Source organism: Puntigrus tetrazona, chromosome 18 (genome assembly GCF_018831695.1).
Source record: "Puntigrus tetrazona isolate hp1 chromosome 18, ASM1883169v1, whole genome shotgun sequence".
Lineage (NCBI taxonomy): Eukaryota > Metazoa > Chordata > Actinopteri > Cypriniformes > Cyprinidae > Puntigrus > Puntigrus tetrazona.
Genome location: NC_056716.1, coordinates 15,613,118 through 15,627,941, shown reverse-complemented (window position 1 = coordinate 15,627,941; position 14,824 = coordinate 15,613,118). Strand labels below are relative to the sequence as shown.

Sequence of the window (14,824 nt, the reverse complement as noted above, 5' to 3'; positions counted from 1 at the left end):
AGTGGCTTTGCCCATTAGTCTTTTAATTGCTTCTGGAAGAGTGACATGCATACAGAATTACAGACTGACTGAAGGGTCAAAGGGGATGAATTTATAGCAATTAATGAGAGCGCCGCTTCAACCCACCAGCAGCTTTCCTTCTGAATCAGAAACCACAGAAGATGAAGTCCGTCCATTTTTCACACACGCCTCTTTTAGCCGGTTCTTACACGCTTTTATCAGTTCATTGCCTGCACGTCAAGTGCATGATCTCGTTCTGCTCCTCAAAATACAGAACTGCAAAAAACGCTCAAGCTAAATATTATCTATCTATAAATAAATAAAACGGATTCTTTTACATGCAATGCAAGGATGCAAGTATTAAATATGTAATACATATTAAAGCAATAAATAAGTAAATATAAAAATAAAAAAAACATTCAAGCAAAATGAAAGAATGCATGAATAAGAATATTTTGCATGCAAGTAAATATTAAATATTTAAAACACATTAAAGAAGAAATAAATAAATAATATTTAATATATATTAAAGCAAAATGAATGAATGAATGAATGAATAAGGAATATGTTGTATGCAGTTAAATATAAAATATTTATTACATTAAATTAAAGCTAAATCAAATCTGTAAATTAAGCATGTAACGATTTAAACATATCTACTTTATAATTAATCATTATTAAATTATACCGTGCTTGTCTTTTTCTTTTAATAAAAGTCACTCAAAAAAAGCAACACAGCATCAATATTGTTTTGTGCTGTTTTTACTTTGCAATTTATCATAAAAATCCAATCTGATCCAATCAACTTTTATGCTTTTTTTTTACTGTAAAAAAGAGTAGTTCATCAGTGAACAGTTTAAATGTATTTATTAACTTTTTTTTTACAATTTAACCATAACTTTTGGTTTTCTTTAAAATTAATTACAATAAAATAATTACGTATGTTTCTTTATTCTTGAAATTAGTAAAAGGCAAATAAAAATATCAACACTAAAGCAATATTGCTCTGCTGTTTTTCAGTAGTAAAAAGCCCAATAAAAGCGATCCTGTATTACTGTAAAATACTGTAAAGCAGTGTGTGTACGGTGCCATGCCTGAAGCGCAAGCATCTTTCTGGAGGATCTCTAAGAGTCTAATGGTGTGGTTTTTCGCTCTGCCCGGTGCAGCTTGAATAATTAATCTGGGCTCTGGTCAGCATCTCTTTCATCACGCTCTGCCTGAAGCTGACACCTGTGATCCAGACAGTGACGGGTATCAGTCCAATCACAACACGTGCTGATTAACATCAAATGAACAAATAAATAAACAAAACACTATTTGTATTATTATAAACAAGAACATCAGGGCTAAAACTAGCTCGTAACTTGCAGATTTAGGAGAAAATCGTAAAAAATAATGGGCGAGGCGGTCCTTAATGTGGGAAAATTTTGTCTTTCAAAGCGATCGATACTGACCTTTTTAAATGGGATAACCTCCAAAACCGACCAAAAAAATAATAAAAATAAAGCTACATAAAAAAGGTTGTTTCAACTTAAAATAGTTAGTTTCTGTCGCAGTTCTGTGTGTTTAGTTTCTTCTTTGACCTAGTTTTCCCCGGTGTTAATCACCTTTATTCTGTTCACCTGTCTGCTCCTCATTATCTGCCCTTTATTAGTTCCTGTCCCTCTGGTTCTAGTTTGTCAGTTACTTTGTGTGTGTTGAACTTATTGATCTTTGGCTGTTTATTGAATGGATTATTCTCTTGAACCTTTGTATGTGATGCACAGGGACCAGCTGACTTCAAGTCTTTAGTTTAGTCAACTATTCCAGTCGTCACTTAAATTAAGGAACTTAGAATTTCAAGTTGACCGAACTAAAAAAAATTTGGTTTAAACAACTTTTTTTTGTTTTACAGTGAAATAATAGAAATCATTTTAGTCCATTTAAATCCCTTTTATATAACGGCAAAAGAAAGCACTTAGTACTTTCATGCTTTTGTTAACACGATTCAGAATTTGATTTTGTTTTTCTTCCATTTCACATCACAGCATCACTTTGATTTGAATAAATGTTCAGTTTAAGGCAGGGATTTCGGATGCCAGATCTTTTTCAGCAGGCTCAAGTGAATGGATTGATGCAATTTGTTCCGGGACAAACCAGTGGAGAATCTTAACATGGTTTCTCAAACCGATGTTCAATTGTCCATCAGCATTGATAAAAAATGGCAAAGCTACAGTTTCACGATTCAACCTCCTCCCGTGACCACAAATTGGTCCAAAACATCCATGTAGAGCACATTAATCTGGTCCACCTCCTTCCATTCGCACAGATGTAATAAAAGACTGGAACAGCCGATTGAGAGGCTTTAAAGGTTAAAGGCTGCCTGTGCCCTGCTGCTTAAGCTCTGGCTATTACAGCTCTATCAGCGGCTACGTTATGAGATCATTGCAAACTGGGTCACACTGTAATATCGCGGCGCTCAGATGGATGCCGTTCGGCCGCGCTTGTTTGAAGAAAGCCAGTTAATTTCAAGGACACGGTATATACGCTGATGCACAGTCATCGAACGTGATGGAGATTAGGCTCTGATAAATGCATTCAGTTGCTGTTGTAGTTAAACCGACAAAAGCATCTGTGGCTCTCCGTGTGCTAAGCATGCTTGAGAAACAATTAGCTCATGTAAAGAGTCGTTCTGCCGTTTCGCACCCCATTAAGCCCAGCCCAGCGGTTTCATTCATTGCATGAAGACGCGCCGGGACATTTTCGCGTGCCATCATCGGCCTGAGAACGAGCGGCGGGGGACGGAAAGACGAGGCGTTATCGCTTTCTATGCATGTGGAGGAAATGTGACTCAGTGCATCTCTAACAGATACTGTACGTCTGAGGTCCTGCTCGAGAAGGAAAAAGCTGAAGCTTCAGACGCTGGCAGATTTTGCAGGCGTATTTTTATAAGCGCTCAGGTAAAACAAGAGTTTCAGAAAAACAAACCCTGAAATCCCTGGGAAAGGATTGCATCATTTCACTACAAATGTCATTGTGAATATAAAATTGGGGCGAAAATAGCAAAGAAAAAAAAAAGAACCCATTATTTAGTCACCTGTTTCAAAGCTACAGTTCAATGAGGGGCAACCGGGACGCTCCAAAAATACACAAACACATAAAAGTGCAAGTTAAGCTTTAGTTTTAAAGCTTTAAGGATCCAATGCAGTTTACGCTTAATCAGTAGAATGATTTGAAATGATGTTGATTTTATTTTACAATATGAAAACGGAAAGCTATATAACTATAAAATATATATTTTTGAGATGTTTAAATAATTAATGCACAGCTGTTTTCAGGTTTGATGTCATTCAAACTCATTTCTAAATATGGATAACTATACACTGAAGAAAGAACAGTAAGAAACTTAACTTTTGCTTTATCAATAAAATTTGTGGCAGAATTTGATTTATACTACATGCGATTAATTTTAAAATTTCTCTCTCTCTCACACACACACACACACACACACACACACACACATACACATTGGTATTTTTGGTTTATGTGGACTCTCCATAGGCATAATAGTTTTTATACAGTAAAAACGTTACGTGTTACTGTCCTTCACCAAAACCTACTCCTTAAAGGAAACTTTGTGCAGTTTTAGATTAAAAAAACAACAAAACAATGTTTGTTTGTTTTTTAAGCCTTTTGAATTATGGAGACATTGGCCGTGTCCTCATAAACCACCTATAAATTGCAATACACATATCATTAAACACATTTGTGTCCATGTTCTACTCTTGGGTTGTACCGAAAATGATACAGTGAATATGGGCTTGGGATCAACAGGAGAGTAAATAATGACAGAGTTTTAATTTTTGAAGGAACTAATCCTTTTAACTGAACTGAAAATCTTTTCCTCGGCATCCAGAAGCCTCTAAAGATGGAGGAGAGCGTGATGAAGCTGGAAGCTCACAGCGTTTGGTCAGTATTCGCCCAGAAACCGCTTCAAACAGGCTGCTGGAATCAGACTGGGATAATAAACCACTGCTTCGTCATCATCAGACCAGCTCTCTCTGAAGACCGCTCCTGAGGTGGCACTCGTTAATTTAAGAAATTAATTTGAGCGAAGGAAATGAGGTCAAGAGAAAATGGAAATGGGTCTTTGAAGGAGGGTAAAGTAAGACGGACGGACAGAGCCGGGGTTTGTCTGGATGCTCTGGTTTCTGACCCGACCGCGAGGCTGATTTCTCCTGACCGCTTCACCAAAGCCTCCAGTAATCTCCAGCAAATTGAGTCTGTGCTGCCTGCTGGGAAACAGATCGGATCGTCCGGAGAGAACCAGTCAACAGGACCGTCTCTCTCCGAGCAAGGAACGGCTTTTGAGAGTTGAGTAAAGTCCACCATAACTGGCGCCTGGACTCTTAAAATATGTCTGTCAATACCTGTTATGTTTTCTTCAGAGGCATTTTTGTGGAAGTTGCTTAAACATCAAAGTCTAGTCCTGACTTAAAGGGTTGCTCTACCCCAAAATTAAAATGTTGCCATTAATCACTTCCCCATCTTGATCCAAACCCGTAAAAGCTTTGTATTCTTTGGAACACAATTTAAGACATTTAGGACGAAAACCAGTCTCATTGACTGCCAAACAATTATGACTTTAAAGATACAGATAAGTATGAAAGGCAGCGTCTGATTTTTATTTAGCAGCTAATGCATTATTAAAATCACAAGTTGTGTTTGTTAACATTAATGCACTGTGAACTAACATGGAGTAACAATAAACGACTGTATTTGTATTAACTAACATTATCAAAGATAAATAAATACTGTAATGTATTCTTCACTATTTGTTTATGTTAGTTAATACATAAATGTAGATTAATTGCACCTTATTGGACTATTCCGCCATAGTCACCATTAATAATCTACTAATAAATATTAGAATGTAGAAACGTAACATTTTCTGTAAAGCTGCTTTGCAATGATTTGTTTTCGTGAAAAGCACTTGACAAATAAACTCGAATTGAATAGAACTGAACTTAATTGGGAGCAATTAAAAGCAATTAAAATGTGTAGAGCGTTGCATTATACGATTATGGATTTGAACCTGGAGAACGCATGTGCTCATAAAAGGACATAAATTATATTTTTTGTATGATTTTCCAATTGTCCAATGACAGTCATGAGGACAGACGCGTGAGACTTTAACTTTAAAGGGTAAAAGTAGGTCGTAATGAGGTACTTGCTCAAAGGATCTATAGGGTTGATTGTTGGAGGACAGGCTCTTTAGAAGATCCTTGAAGATGGCGGTTCATTTCTATCAGGAGAGAACCATTAAAGTAAAAGTGTTTTGTGTCTCTTTGGGAAGAACAATAAAGTGACTTTCACTCGCACAACTTAATAAGAAATAAGATCTTTATATTAATATTTCAAAATGTAATAAGTGGTGTAACTGTTTCAACTGCATCATTAAAGTAATACAACTGATTACATTTGATCACTTTTTGATTGCTCTTCTAACAAGTCTCTTTAACCGCTAATCATTTCCAAACATGTAAAGCAGGCCGGGTTAACCTCACAGCAGAACTCAACCCTGATTACTTTTACCATCCTTCACTTGATTTAAGAATATAATCATTTCATTTTAAAGCACGGCCACCGCAAATCCAGGCTCTTTTTATACAGACAACAAATAACTTAGTAGTGATGATACTGTTTTTGAAACTTTTTTTATGTTCGTTTTTAAGAAAAAAAGTGCCTAGTGGATTTATTATTATTATCATTATTGCTGTTTTGTTAGATTCTATTTAAATAAAAAAATGCTTGAAAACCACCTTTTGGGTAACAGATGGTACACTTTTGTTATTAAGTTGATATTTAAGAGGCACGACTACAACGAAAGCTAATCAGAGAGCAAGTCTGGGCATTCAAAAGTGCTCTAGCGTAATCTTTTATTGTCCTGTCAGCTAATGAAATCTTGTGGCGTTACACGTCGAGTGAAGTCAGGGTCCGAGCTGTAAGCAGGAAACCTGAAGGAACCGTGTCAGATGTGATGAATCTGTCCGGTCCGAGCGAGGGCTTTGATTCGGGCTCGAAGCCTCCTGTGGTTTTCTCCACGACCCGTCTGATCCTGTCACACACTCTCTGTCTGTCTGAGAGAGTCTCATCACACACTTCATCACTGCCAAGATCTCTCGTCCCATCACTCATCGCTCCCTCCGTCTGTCGAATGCCGTGTATCTGTTTTCAGATGCTCTATTCATCACCGGAATAGAATAAAATGTGACGCTTGTCATTTCTATGCTAAAAACCTGCTTCGTGTGGACGCTTCTAAATATATTGCTTTTATTCAAGTAAAACAAAAACATCTGTTTAATATGACTCAATCTGTATTAGTGATACATCTTTATAGTTTTGTTAATACTTCTAATTTAGATTTTCATCATTTAAATTCAGTTCAGGCTTCATTTTAGTCATGTATTTTTCTCATTTTATTTATTTAGCTATTTTTTTTAGTTTTTTAGGTTTTAGTGTGTGTGTGTGTGTTTTATATTTATGTTGTGTGTATTATATGTGAATGTTGTGTGTGTAATATAATAATTATATAATGTATATATATATATATATATATATATATATATATATATATATATATATATATATATATATATTATTATTATTTTACATGTATGTATGTTGTAAATATATAAATTATTATTTTGTCAATTTTAAAACATTTCAATTTGAAACACTTATTTTAAGTAATTGTTTCTTTTAATGGTTTTATTTACTGGTTAACTGTAATTATCCTGGACTAAATTAATGTTTCCAAAAGAGTAATGCAAGATTACTGTTAAGATGTGCTTTATGTGGACACATATAAATGTACTGCTTTTATTTTTACAAGATCGCTGATATACCACTAGTTTTCTTAATATTTTGAATTAGATGTCAGTCTTTATATTTTGTTCTGGTTTAATTTTATTTATTTTATGTGTGCAGATTTTATTAAGTTTCAGTAGGTTTTAGATTTATTTTTTAGTTTTGTTTTTTTTTTATTTCCCATTAAATTGCACTTCAGATAAAATGCATTTTATTTAAAGTAATGATTTTTTTTTTTTTTTTATGGTTTAATTTTATTTTTGGTTAATTATAATTAGCCTGGACTAAAGGAAAGTTGCTAAATAGTAATGTTACGAGTCCAGGATGAAACACAAGAGCTTCTTTTAGTTGCTCTTCTGTGACTTTACTGTTATTCGTGTTGCATTTAAATTAAACATAAAATCGAAACAGAGTGGATTCACTTTATCAAAACATATTTTATTTCATCCAAAAATGTAATAATGATAACTTGCTCAGTCTTATCTGACTTTGATTTTCAGCCGACATCAGAAGTCCTGCTGTTCAATCGATTCCAGACGGATAAAATCAAGTCCTGTCCTACATCTGCTCCCGTTAAATATCCTGTTTCATATATATATATATATATATATATACGGGATTAGAAAAGTGAAATGGTTTTGGAGTGTTACCGCTGACATTCAGTTACTGTAAAGCCACGTCTCCTCTGTACAGGCTGTGTGTGGCACTGAAGAGGAATCAGCCTCCGGCGCTGTCTTTACAGATGAGACTGATGCTGTTTGATCACCAGGGTTTCACTCCACTCATTTACTCACTCCTTTGGCTTGATTGCGCCTCAAAAGTGCTATAGATGTCTGCAAGGATCCGACATGACCGCTGCATCTGTTATGCGATGTATGTCTGCAACGTGATCGTGTAAGAAGTTCACCTTAGAACGAAAATCCTGTCATCATTTATGCGCTCTTATGTTAACACGTATGACTTTCTAAAGATAAAAAACGTTTCATGCAATTACACTTGATGATGTATAAAAGGGAAAAAAGTGCCATGAAGGCTCCATATTTGCATTATGATCAGAAGAACAGATGTTATCGAATCTGCTAAATGAATCAGTGAATCACGAATCAGTGAGATTCACGAATCAGTATTTCCATTTTAAACCACTTTGTTTATTGTTGGTATTTCTATAGGTACAGATATATTATGCTGTAATACATCTGTATAATTAATTTAGGAAACTACATAATGCATGAGTAAGCATTATAGATGAAAGTGCAATAACTCAATGCGATAGTTAAAATGACGACAATCATGATGATTACTACTATAATAATAATAATAATAATAATAATCAGATGAGCCATGCTGCAGCATGACTAAAATGTGGCCAGTCGTTAGTTGACTAGATGTGGTTTATTTGGCCGAGTGTGGAAAAAAATTGATAAAAACCAAACAAAATCTTCAAGCTTTTATTTTGGGAGGAAAGCCTTTTAGGTGTACAAACGCTTCTCAACGCAGCCCTGCTGAAATCATCCTGTAATCATCCGTTCACAAGAATCGTGCATATTAGCAAAACAAAGCGCGACGGCACACACTGCATCTCAAAGCACACGCGAAGATGGAGCGCCGGTGTATGCAGAACACCAAAACTGAAGCCATTTTAAATGTTCAGAATTGAAATAAAAAGTATATCGATGATGCAAAGCTCGAGAGCTTCGGTCCTAATTCACCGAAACCACAACGGTGCATTTTTGAAAACGGTGCCTACTTTGTCTTGGAGAAGAAAGAAAGATTACGGTATGAGTTTTTAGCGACTCCAGTGTGAATGAATGATGACAGAATGTCCATTTTGGGGCAAGCGATTCTATTAATGAGTCGCCTCATTATTATTTTAGCGAGGACATTAGGAGAGGTCTGAAATCTCAACTTTCAGAAAGCCATGTTTGCCGTTGCATCACACACCCTCTGCTTCTGTGTGATAAACCAATCTCTCAAATTACTGAGCTCCGGCGCAGACACTTAACCAAGCTGGAGCAAAGATAAGTACTCTTTGTCCAAATGACACTCGTCCCTCTCATTACATGCTGTGAGACACGAGTCTCCTCTCCGTATTGTGTCTCCGCCGACGTCCTCGCTCTCTAGAAAGAATGGCGCTTTTTTTTCGCTCTCTTCCGACTCTTCGTTTCAAGCGCGATCCATAGACATCTTATGCATTGGGCCCTGTTTAACCGTAATGGGGGTCTTTATGTTATTGATGGTTTTTGCATGTTTCTCTCGGTGCCACAGAGAATTCAGGAGCCGATCGGCTCGCTGAGGACAGCGGCAGTGAATCGACTCGCTAATGAAATATATTGATCATCGAATTCAGAGCAACTACTATCTGACTCCAGGGAGAGCTGTGTGCTTCAATCAGCATGATAATGCTACGCTTAAACAAAGGCCGGCTAAACTCACGCATGTCTTATCTATACAATATTGTGAGTAATATAATGCGCTTAATACATATAGAGGTTTAATCCGAATCAATTTACAGTAGGGCGGTGTCAATGAGTCCTTCTGGAGCAGCTATGGGTTAAGTGGTTTGCTCAAGCACACGATGGCGGTGGAACAGAAACAGGGTCTATAGTTAATGGATCACCTTTGAGTGGGATCAAACCTGCTGATTTACAGTTAAAAGCCTGGATGAGGATACCAGTAAGTGCCTTAAATTTATCAAGACAAGCACCAGAATTGGCACGCCTATAGAAATCGATTCGACGGTGATATATTGCATGGGGAAAAAATAATCAAGTAAATAAATACATTTGCATAAATGTAATTATTTATTATTATTAAATTAAAGCATTTATTAATGTGAATAAATTTGTTGACATATCATTTGGATATTTAATTTGTTCAACTAAAAATATAAAACAAAACGCATCAGAATGTGTAGAAATTAATGGTAACCTAATTCAGGGTTGATATTGTTAACATTAAAGCCATAAGAAGAAAACAAAAGAAACATTAAATAAATAAATGCGTTTTAATGAAATAAATATGCTGCATATTAACATCATTTATTAAGGTAGGTTAGCATTAACATACACATATTGTTGATTAATGCTCATTTATAACACATGGCTATTAACTTACTAAACTAAAAATTACTTACTAAAAATTAAAAGTATATTTTATATTTTAAAATGAATGCTAACACCTAGAACAGGATTGTTGGGAAAAAATAAATAAATAAACATATTCATATGTATATATGAAACAATTCTATTAACACTTAATGTGGCTATATAATTTTTCAATTTAAAATAATTTGGTATACTTAAATACATCCAAAATATAAGAACAAATGAATAAATGATAAAACCTTACCATAAATTCTAGTGTAGCTCTAATTAAAAAATGTAAAATATTGATAAAATATAATAGTATCTCATTGATACTAAAATAATACTGACCTACATTAATAGATGCTTGGACGGTATTGTTCACTCTTGTTTTGACGCTGACATGTAGAGCTTTATTGCACAATTATTGCGAGAAAACCACATTTTTGTTAAAAGCGCTGTGGCAGATATCATACACTAAATTGGGTCAGTCCAGTTAAGTCATCTTCTGCCCGTCAATGTCGCTCCAAACCCGTATGACCTTTTTAATCAAATTTATAAGCTATTATCAAAATGTCAAACGGTGATCACTAGCTGTCAAGTCTGGCTCTAATTTAAGTTTAGCTCTAAACTTTTTTTTTTCGTCTCATTTCATCCGGCGCACCAGTGCCGCTCCCGCCGAAAAAGACAAAATGCTATGCTGCCTTTACTTTTAATGCACAATAAACCTTTCCTTTTCTATCTGCTACGTCTCCTGCTCGAACGTCAGAGGAAAGAGAATGACAGCATCTCCCTCAGCGTTTGTTTGCAAGGATGATCTTAGCCCGCGGCGGTTAGCATTAATTAAAAAGTGCTTCAGCAAAAGCTTGGAGGGCTGAATTTGAGTTTGAGCGGATGGGAGGAGAAGCGAAAAAGACTTCAGACTCGTGCGAGATGCTAAATTCCTGCAGAATGACAGAACTGATGACTAATTCAGAGCTGTTTGTGCCGTTTTATGTAAGTTACTGGTGGAGTTACATAAGTCTTTTCCATCTCAGCACAAACTTGGAGTAGTTTGAAGTCAAACAGGGTTAAAGGGTATAAGCACACACATACTCAAACGCACAAAATGCTGTCAAACAAGCATTAATTCTCCGCGGCCTGCGATGGATAGAGATGCTTCAACTGTAAATGTTTTGAGAAGAAAAGCAAATGTCTGCGCTAGCAAAACTACCTGTCCTTGATGGCACTTTCCATTAACATCTACTGTATTTTATACAGAGCTAGCGTTATTTTCTACCCCATAGAAACCTTTCCACAATCGAATAGGTTAATTAAGATGCTATTTTGTATGTTTACGAAGCCATTTTCCTCTTAAGGACCATTGGATATCCCATAATGCATGCTTTTACAGTCCTTATGGGGACATTCAGTCCTCACAATGTTGGCAAAACCTCTCTCTCTTTCTCTCTCTCTCTACACACACACACACACACACACACACACACACACACACACACACACAAACTCAGTCCGAGTCTGCAGTCTCATTACGTGTGATGTGACCCCATTATTGCGCATCCCTGAAGTATCGTTCAGCATTGAGTGTCATCCATCAGTTAGTCCTCTAAAACAGCCAAAAGAATTAAAGATTTTATCCGACATCGGCCATCTACACATCTTCCTCCGGACTGATCATCAATACAGCTTAATGTAAAGCTCCACAGCCATCTAATACTCTCTCTCTCTCTCTCTCTCCGTTCAGAACACACAGTTTTTGACTTTATTTTTAGCCCGATCCATATGTAGAGTGGGCGCAGATTCGCGAGTCCCGGTGTTTATAAATAGCCGGAGCGAGCATTATTCTCTCATCATCAATCACGCCGGGGCACGAGCGAGAGACTCGAGGGGGTAGTTCTCCACGAGGTGCGAGCTGGACGGGCTAATCTGGAGGGGAACAGATGCCGGTGCCCGGGGAGCTCGGGGGATGACGGATGGTCCGGGAAGGGCAAATTTTAGCTGGTGTGCTAGCCAGAGCGAACTGAAATATTTAATGTCCATATGGAGAGGGAGAGGAGCTAAAGAATTCGTTATTTTCTCTCGTGCATGCGCAGACTTGCTCGCTTTTCAACAATTTCTGGGCCCTTTCTGCACATGAATCTATTGAACTGAAATGTGACATTGACGCAGACACACACTTGTCTTTTTTCTGTGCCGTCAGCTCACTCCCAAACACAGAGCACGAAACACACACACACACACACAGAGTGGAATCTTTTCATCTTGTAACCATGGCAGTTGGTAGAATACAGTAGGAATCCAGCCGATAACAAAGTGCTTACATAACTAGTGCATTGCCAAGCTCGACTCCTACCTTGCGCACCTCTTTCACTTCTTCCCTGCCTCTCACTTTTGTGCGTTCCCTTTCTATTTTTCTCACTCTGCATACGTTCACGCCATCATTTGGCATTCTGGAAAAAGTGCATCTCGCCTACAAGAGATAAACCTCTGGTTCTCGAGGTGAGCATTCTCACTGACCTGCTTCGTGCCTGCCAAAAACATTAGTTTTCCCAAGAAACCAGTCACCAAGCCAAACCCGAAGGTAGAAGGCAAGCGAACCTTACCTCCCGCAGTTCATGTGCCACATCTTTCAGCTCCTTGAGGATTCCTTCCAGCTGCTCGATCACCATCTTCATGTGGCTGCGGATCTGTTCTCTCTGACTGGGGGTCTCAGAGGGTTCCCGGGCTGGAGCTCCGCTCTGGGACATCCTTCACAGGCTGCTCACGGGCCGGGGTGCGGAGCGCTGAGGGCAGGGGCGAGCCGAGCCACGATCCATGTCTGGGGCCTCCGGGAGCCGCAGTGCTACTGATCCGATCTGGGGCTCGGGCCACGCGGGAAGGGTTCAACATCTTAAATACGCCTGGGCAGCCGAGAGACCTCGCTGGGTCTGGGGTCAAGCCTCCTCTTGCTGTGTACGGCGGGGCATCTCGGGACAGACGCGGAAGGAGCCGGAATCATCGAAGGACGCTTGGGCTGTTAGATCCAAGAACACACACACCGAAACGCGCAAGAAGCGAGGCTCATTTCACCCTAGCATGTGTTTAGCGTGCACGTGCGAGTCCTTAGGTGTAACTTTGGAGGGAAAGCGGTTGTCTATGACGCAGAATTCTTCTCTTCCATGAAGACATGGCAAGGAGAATCGCACGAGCGACCGATCCACGTAAAATCCAATCCTGGAAGTAAAAGGAAGATGCCAAAGTGCTTCTTTGTTTCAGATCTGCAACGTTTGTCTTTTTTTCTCGGAAGTAAAAAAAAAGGTGAAATATTCCAACTTCGGTTGTCCTTGCACTGGATCTGGGAGAAAAGGAGAGAGAGAGAGAGAGAGAGAGAGGATGTTAATTCAGCCCAAAAGCCAGAGCGATTACGTGAGTGTATAGATGTGTTTGTCCTGAAACGTTAAACCGATGCTTTCAAAGCGATTGCCAAAATTGCAAGTACACTTACAATAAGTGTTATGATAAACGCTTCACACGTAATCCCCCCGAGGGGCGTCAGACAGAATGGCGCATCCTTTCCTCCGGGTCAGAGAGACATTTCTCACCCATTTCGTTAAACGGCTGGATAAAGAGGGATCTTAATCTAGCTCCCTTCGAAATCCAGTTGTTAGCCTTTCTTCAAAAGCCATCCGAGCGGGTAAATTCCACGTCTTTTGCTCCAGGAAGAATTGGAAGAGAATAAACGAGGAGAACTTGACCCTTCGAGGCGCAGCCAGCAGAGACGACAACACCTGGAGAGACAGGAAGGAGAGCAATTTCTCTGTTTATCTGGTGACGTCTCTCTTCCTGTCATTTCTTTCTCTCCCCCGTGTTCGTTCAAGCTTCGGTTTACTATGCAAAATCAATCACACACAGCAAAGAGGAACAGATACAAATGAACACGCTCACCGAATTGAATCCCAGCAGCAGCACCCGTGGAAACACGCTTCTTAAGACAGTGGTCTCCGTATCGCCTCTCACCTCTCCCCTGGTCAGAAAGTGTGTGCAGCTTTGCCTTTCCTTCCTCTTGAGGAATGACGGGAATACAGTTTTAGGCTCATCCTTCCCGTTTTGTCACCATCTCGCATGCCGTCTTCCTCCCAATCACCCCCCACTTCTCTCTGTCTCTCTCCCGTTCCCACACACGATCCCACTCTTTTATGTCTTTCCGTCCAGCCACACTCGCCCACCGTCAGAAGGAGGGTTCATTCAGAGCTGTCCTTCAGAGAGAAAGTGAAGCAGCAGCAGAGGAGGAGGAGGAGTGAGGGAGGAGGTGGTGGTGAATGACTGAAAGACTGGCCCCGGTTCCCTTCTTTTTGAGTCCCGGCAGCCTCGGCTTCTCCACTCCTGCTTGAAATCCTGGAAGTCCTCAGATGCTCTTGTTGCTGCGGCGACCGTTTCCGCCTCGCATTCCGTCTCTCGGCTGTGGAGCAGACACCTCCTGTCGCCGTGACGACAGCCTCTGACTGAGGGAGGGATGCTGCCTTTGCCTCCGATTCGAAACCGTGTGGATACACGCGTACTCTGATCCTCTCTCCCTCTCTCCTCTCTCTCTCTCTCTCTCTCTCGATTCCTCCTGCCAGATGGAGGGGGAAGAGGCTGGAGTTTATGGACAGGCTTTGGCTGCTAGTGAAGACGGCTCTCTCTCTGGTTCCGAGGGGAGGGACTATGAGGTTTAAAGAGACAGTAGCGAGCCTCACACTGTATCTGATTAATGTGTCTTCTTCTGTTTATTCATAGCCCTCCATTTTATTTATGGTTGCCTATAACCCTTCACCCAATATATTACCAAACGTTCTAGCTTTTCACGAGAATGTCATTGTGCTGTCATCAAATGTTGCAAAATTGCACTAGATACTAAGTTTTCCACAATGAAT

At 39.1% G+C, this 14,824-nt stretch overlaps 1 protein-coding gene across 3 annotated transcripts in view; it reads right to left on the bottom strand.

The window, feature by feature from the left end:
* insyn1 (inhibitory synaptic factor 1) overlaps positions 1-14,539 on the bottom strand; it is a 56,755-nt gene extending 42,216 nt beyond the window's left edge. Inside the window, exons 1-3 of one of the 3 annotated variants that reach the window (XM_043263918.1) lie at positions 13,857-14,539; positions 13,417-13,699; positions 12,536-13,266 (exon numbers count right to left, since the gene is read on the bottom strand). In XM_043263918.1, the coding sequence (XP_043119853.1) occupies positions 12,536-12,679 (144 nt within the window). In that variant the 5' untranslated portion in view covers positions 12,680-13,266; positions 13,417-13,699; positions 13,857-14,539. Of the gene's footprint in view, positions 1-12,535; positions 13,267-13,416 lie in introns of all 3 variants that reach the window. The other 2 variants (XM_043263919.1, XM_043263920.1) reach the window with 2 other exon arrangements.
* Positions 14,540-14,824: the final 285 nt, after the last annotated feature.